The sequence below is a fragment of the Rana temporaria genome, chromosome 1 (assembly GCF_905171775.1).
Source record: "Rana temporaria chromosome 1, aRanTem1.1, whole genome shotgun sequence".
Classification (NCBI taxonomy): Eukaryota; Metazoa; Chordata; class Amphibia; order Anura; family Ranidae; genus Rana; species Rana temporaria.
Window position 1 is genome coordinate 175342507 of NC_053489.1, and position 5467 is coordinate 175347973.

Below are 5467 nucleotides of genomic sequence, written 5' to 3' on the forward strand. Positions count from 1 at the left end.
CTGTCGGTGTAGTACTTAACCTGATCAATTTCAGCGTCCATTTCATTTTGCAGGAACTCTGCGACTTCGACGGCTAGGGTTGCGCCACACAATTCTAATCTTGGAATAGTGTGAGCAGGTTTTGGAGCTAACTTGGCTCTTCCTAGTAGAAAACCGACATAGGATGTCCCGGAGGGATCTATGATCTTAAGATAAGCCACAGCCGCTATAGCCTCGGTAGATGCATCGCAAAAGACGTGAATCTCTTTCCTCAGACTTCTTGAAGTTGAAGTAGGTGAATAGCAGCGCGGGATATTAAGTTCCTTCAGCACTTTCATGGAGTTTCTCCATTTCTCCCATTTAGGCAGCAGGTCTGGTGCTGGTTCAGCGTGAAGGTTATCTAAAATCTTCTGCATAAATGCTAGAAAGTGCTCTTGCATCTCTGGTTTGTTACAGAGAGTTTTCTTAAGTGCAGCAAATCTGGTTAAAGCTTGTCCTCGATTGTTAGGGAGGGTAAGCCTTGGTACGCGAAAGGGTACTGGAGTTACCCAACTGTTGGAATTGTCCTTGAAGAACTCTTCATCCATAATCTTGATGAACTCCTTATCTTCTACTGAAGGGGCAATCTTGTTGTCATCGCAAGTAGTTTGGTACACTGAATCGCCAAGGTCCTTCTGAGAAGTGAGCTTGCAGTTTATACCTTGGAGTGGTTGATATGGAACTTCGTTTTTAAAATCAAGTCTTTCCTTCACATAATAATGCAATGGACATTTCATCGACCGATAGGCAACATTGGTTTTGTAAGAAGCTACATCCAAGAGCTTGTGAGATTGGTCTAAACAGACTTCTCCTATTATCACCCATCCAAGATCAAGTTTCTGGGCCTGAGGAGCATCGTCTGGACCGTTACATAACTCTCTTATTTTATGGACTCTAGGAACGTCTCTCCCTAGTAGAATCAAGATCTTAACATCCTTGTTAAGTGGTGGAATGTAGTCAGCAATGTGGCTTAAATGGGGGTAATGATGTGCAGCCTCTGGTGTGGGGATTTCTTCTCTGTTGTTCGGTAGCTGATCACATTCGATTAGAGTTGGAAGAGGAAACTCTATGTCCTCATATTCTGATGCCACTATGAAGCCATGGGCTCTTCTTCCAGAAGTATTGATCTTTCCTGCACATGTCTGCAAGGTATAGGACCAGGCCTCTTCATGAATGTTGAATAGGTCAAAGAATTCTGGACTGGCCAATGAGCGATTGCTCTGATCGTCGAGTATGGCATACATTTTTATGGAATTTTGTGGGCATCCTTCAGGAAAAACCCTTACAAGACATATCTTGCTACAAGACTTGCTATGAAGCCCTTCTCCACATACCTCTGTACACCTTGTGGTTACGGGGTTGGCGTGTTGCTCAGTTCTCTCCCCGCCATCATCTGATGTAGGCTTGGGGTTGCTGCCGGGTGAAGGTTTCCTTTTGAACAGGTCTGAATAAAGAGCGTCCACATGTTTGGCACTGTTGCACAGAGAACATCTGATGGTGATCTTACAGTCTCTTGCTAAATGATCGGAGGATGCACAACACTTGAAACAGATATTATGCTCTTTGAGAAATGACTTGCGTTCTTCAATAGGCTTGTCCTTAAATGCACGGCATTTGGAGAGAGAATGTGGCGCATTATGGATAGGACACTTGATTTGATTGCTTCAAATCCTTAAATTTACTGTTGGTGGCAATACCCCTTGAAGTGGTTAAAGGAGTGGTGGTTGTATCTGGATAGAAGAAGCTTGGGTCATTCTTGGATTTTGCAACCTTCCGCACAAACTCTGCAAAATAAGAAAAGGGAGGGAAGGAAACATGATGTTCATACTTATATTTTGATCCTACACTAGTCCACTTTCCCTGAAGATAACTAGGCAACCTTGCTACAATAGGATTCACGCCCTGAGCAGTGTCTAAATAGCTAAGACCTGGTAAACTAGGATCTAACTTAGCAATTTCAAGTTCATGAAGGAGGTCACCTAACTCTCTAAGCTTATGATTGTCCTTAACAGAGATCTTTGGAAAGTCGTTTAGTCTCTGGAATAAGGCAGATTCAATGACTTCGGGACTCCCATAGTCTTGATCTAGACGTTCCCAGGCAGCATCAAGGCCTGCGTTAAAGTTAGATGTAAACAGATTTAAGCCTCTTTACTTGTTCTGAAGATTGTCGCCCCGAATACCTTATTAGTAAATCGAGTTCTACTTGAGGTTCAACGGGCAAGCTCTTGATTACCGCCTTAAATGTAGATCTCCAACTCCTGTAGTTCTCTGGGCGGTCATCAAATTTATACAGTCCAGTTGTGATCAATTCTTGTAAAGCCATACTCTTGCTGAGCTCCGTAGCGTTGATGCTTTCAGTTTTTATAGCCACCGGGGATACTGATGGTGCGCCGACTTGAGCCATGGTTGGTATCTGAAGTTGGCTGGTTGGTGGAGCGAAAGGTGTTGCAGATGGGTTCAATCTAGGTAAGGGTCTGATGTCTGAAGGTCTCTGAGCATTTGAAGTTAAAGAGAACTGTATCACAGGGGTCATAGAGTTCATCCTGTAGTCTTTTGCTGTACCCTTGTAATCTCTATTCGCATAGGGTTGCGGTGGCACGTGAGCTGCGTAGGTTGACTCACTTGATTTTGTGACATGCGGTAGTTGCGGAGTGTCTCTGTTAGCAGGTGTGTCTAGTTGACCAGCTTGATTTTGTGACACGTTGCCTTCTGGGCCACATGCTGGATGATTATGAGAAAAATCTCCAACTGTAGGTGGGACTGTGATGTCGTGGTTCTGGCTTAAGACGAACTGTAGGGTCCTTTCAATGGGGTCTTGACAAGCAGCCAAGCTGGGACAAGCTGCTCCTTCTTCTTCCAATAGGGCTTGTTCCAAGACGGATAATTCCGCCAATGCTACTTCCTTTTCTTTACTCTTCTGAAGGATTTCTAGCTGAGCCTCTAGCTGAGCCTCTGTTTCTGCTTGAATGCGTTTAGCTTCTGCTTTGATGGCTGCTTCTCTTTCAGAGCAGGCGGCTTGAACCTGGGCTGCTGCGACCTTCTGGCGAGCTTTGAGTATTTGGTCACTCAGTGTTGATCTTACAGAGCAGGACCGCAGTGACTTAGAAGAGGATTTATGATAGGAGCGGGCAGATCTAGAAGATTTTCCTGAGTGTCTGGAAGAAGCAGATTTACAGGAAGTAGTTTCATGTAGCTGTGCTAATCTACCTTCTATCTGTGCCTTTGCTTCAAGATATGTGCTATGCCTCTGCTGGTCAGTAGAAGTAAAGTCCTTTAATTCCACTGCGGCTTCCTCCATGCTGGAATGTGACAATAGGGAATAGAACTTTTCAGAAAGTCTTTTATAATTCTCAAATGCCTTCTTAACCCTTGAGAGAGCAGTGTTCAATTGCTCAGGATTGTTGCTAGTTTCATTAGCGGTTTTTATACAACTTAAAGTCTTATGCCATAATGCAGTCAGGTTACTAGATGTTTCTTCCTTACTTTCTTCATAAACCTCTCTTGCCTTCAAGGATGGATGAGGGCCTCTAGCGGGACGAGCAGAATGAAGTAAGGAGTCTGCTTTATCTTGGTTAAATGCAGGTGACTCTGTGGGATCTCTGTCAGACATAATGACAAGTGCTGTAGTTTTGGTGTCTTGTTACAAATCTGCCAGAGCTGAGCTCTGTAGTGATTTCTGATATTAGGCAGATTGAACTGAGGAGCTGGATATTTGTGACATCTAGTGCTGCAACTGTTTCAGACTGGATGGCTCAGCTCACTATCACTTTATACAGGCAGGAATACACAGTTATTTCAGTAGATTCAGGTATTGGATTCACAACCAAAAACAGCTTGACAATGATAAATCCTAGGGACTTGATGAAGCTATGATACAGTCTTTGAGCAGTTCAAAAGGTACTTATTGCTCTCCAATAAAGGCAAAAGTCCCTGGCAGTGAACAGTTATGGAGCATTCAGTAGAAGGCTGGCTTCATACACAGAGTAATGCTTCCGGTGGCTGCAGGAGTCACACACAGGCCTAACTCTCAGTGCACAGCCTGCAGATGGTATCCTGTGTTAGGATGTTTGTTCTTCAAACACACATGTGGTTACTCACGTTTCTGAAGCTGCAGAGATAGCTGTGTGATGGATTCTTCTGGAAATTTACTGTTCTGTATCAGCATCGGTTGTACCTGTGACAAGCTTCTTGTAGACCCAGTCTGTAAGGATGTATGCAGCAGGTTGAATGATGACTTTAACAGACAGCTTACTCAATGAATAAAGACTCCAGAGGTGTTTTCCAATGCTTCTTTATGCTTCAAGATAACAAGGATATAAACATAGAGGCTTTTCCATAGGTAAATTTCCAATGAAGATACACAGCTCCCACACTCTGCAGACTTTTCAAGCAACTAAGCAAAGATGGGGTTTAGAGCAGGAAATGGTGGGTGGGAGCAACCAAACTAGCCAGAACAGCAGGGGGTAAGGATCATACCAAATAACATAATAACATAACATATAATAACTGCTAGACAGTAAAAGCTGCGTGACAGCACATATATATATATATATATATATATATATATATATGTATACACGTATAAGAGAAGGGGTGGTGAGGAGATGGTGGAACATAAGTAATATTAGAAATATTAAAAATATTAAAAATATTAATAAAATATTAATAAAAAAATTAAAAAATTACTAAAAGGCCACTCAAATAAATATAATAAAATACATATAAAATATGTATAAAACTTCCTTGCATAAAAAATATATATATATAATATATATATGTCTAGATAAAAGGATAAAAAATCACTATATATTTTTTATATTTTTTATATATAACTCTGCGCAAGGGGGAGTGGGACTGGATGTGAGAGGGAGGAGGCTTATGTGGTCGTCCATAAACCATGCATCATATAGAAGATAGTGTCAAAGAATAGGGAAAGGAGGAGCCAATATCAATGATCACTAATGAAGCAGTTAATGTCCAATTCTATGTTTAACCCATTGGGAGCCAGAGTCCCTGCTGAATAAATCCATTCCGTCTCACGTTTGGATAACTCCCTGACTTGATTACAGCCCCTCCAGGGTGGTTCGAGGTGATCTACACCCCAAAATTTCAAGCCGGTAGGGTTCTGATTGTGGTGTAACTTAAAATGGAGTGAGACATTGTGATCTTTATATCCTATTTTGATATTGGCAATATGTTCTGCTAAACGGATTTTTAGCTTTCTTTTTGTCCTTCCAATATACATCAGGTGACAGGGACACTCGAGCATGTAGACGACATAGGTAGTATTACATGTGATAAAAGATTTTATTGGAAACTGGATATTATTAGACGTGGAGGTAAATGTATCAATATGGTTCTTTGGTCTGGCAGCTTCTCTGCATGGGAGGCATTTTTTGCAAGGAAAAAAGCCGTCTTTGTCCCAAAAAGTTGTTTTTTTTTTTGGAGG

The 5467-nt window shown here is 41.9% G+C and overlaps 1 protein-coding gene across 1 annotated transcript; it reads right to left on the reverse strand.

Moving 5' to 3' along the window:
- Positions 1-1756: 1756 nt before the first annotated feature.
- Positions 1757-4258, reverse strand: LOC120933297. The gene is made up of 2 exons (XM_040346431.1): positions 3002-4258; positions 1757-2956 (listed from the first exon to the last, which is right to left on the reverse strand). Exons 1-2 carry the CDS (start codon positions 3626-3628, stop codon positions 2141-2143), a joined length of 1443 nt encoding a protein of 480 aa, XP_040202365.1. The 5' UTR covers positions 3629-4258; the 3' UTR covers positions 1757-2140.
- Between the last annotated feature and the right edge of the window lie 1209 nt (positions 4259-5467).

Coding starts and splice junctions, on each gene's coding strand:
- LOC120933297 (XM_040346431.1), bottom strand. CDS start 3,628: ATGTCTGACAGAGATCCCACAGAGTCACCTGCATTTAACCAAGATAAA. Junction 2,957..3,001: donor AAAGAGAAGCAGCCATCAAA/GCAGAAGCTAAA, acceptor GCTCAGCTAGAG/GCTCAGCTAGAAATCCTTCA.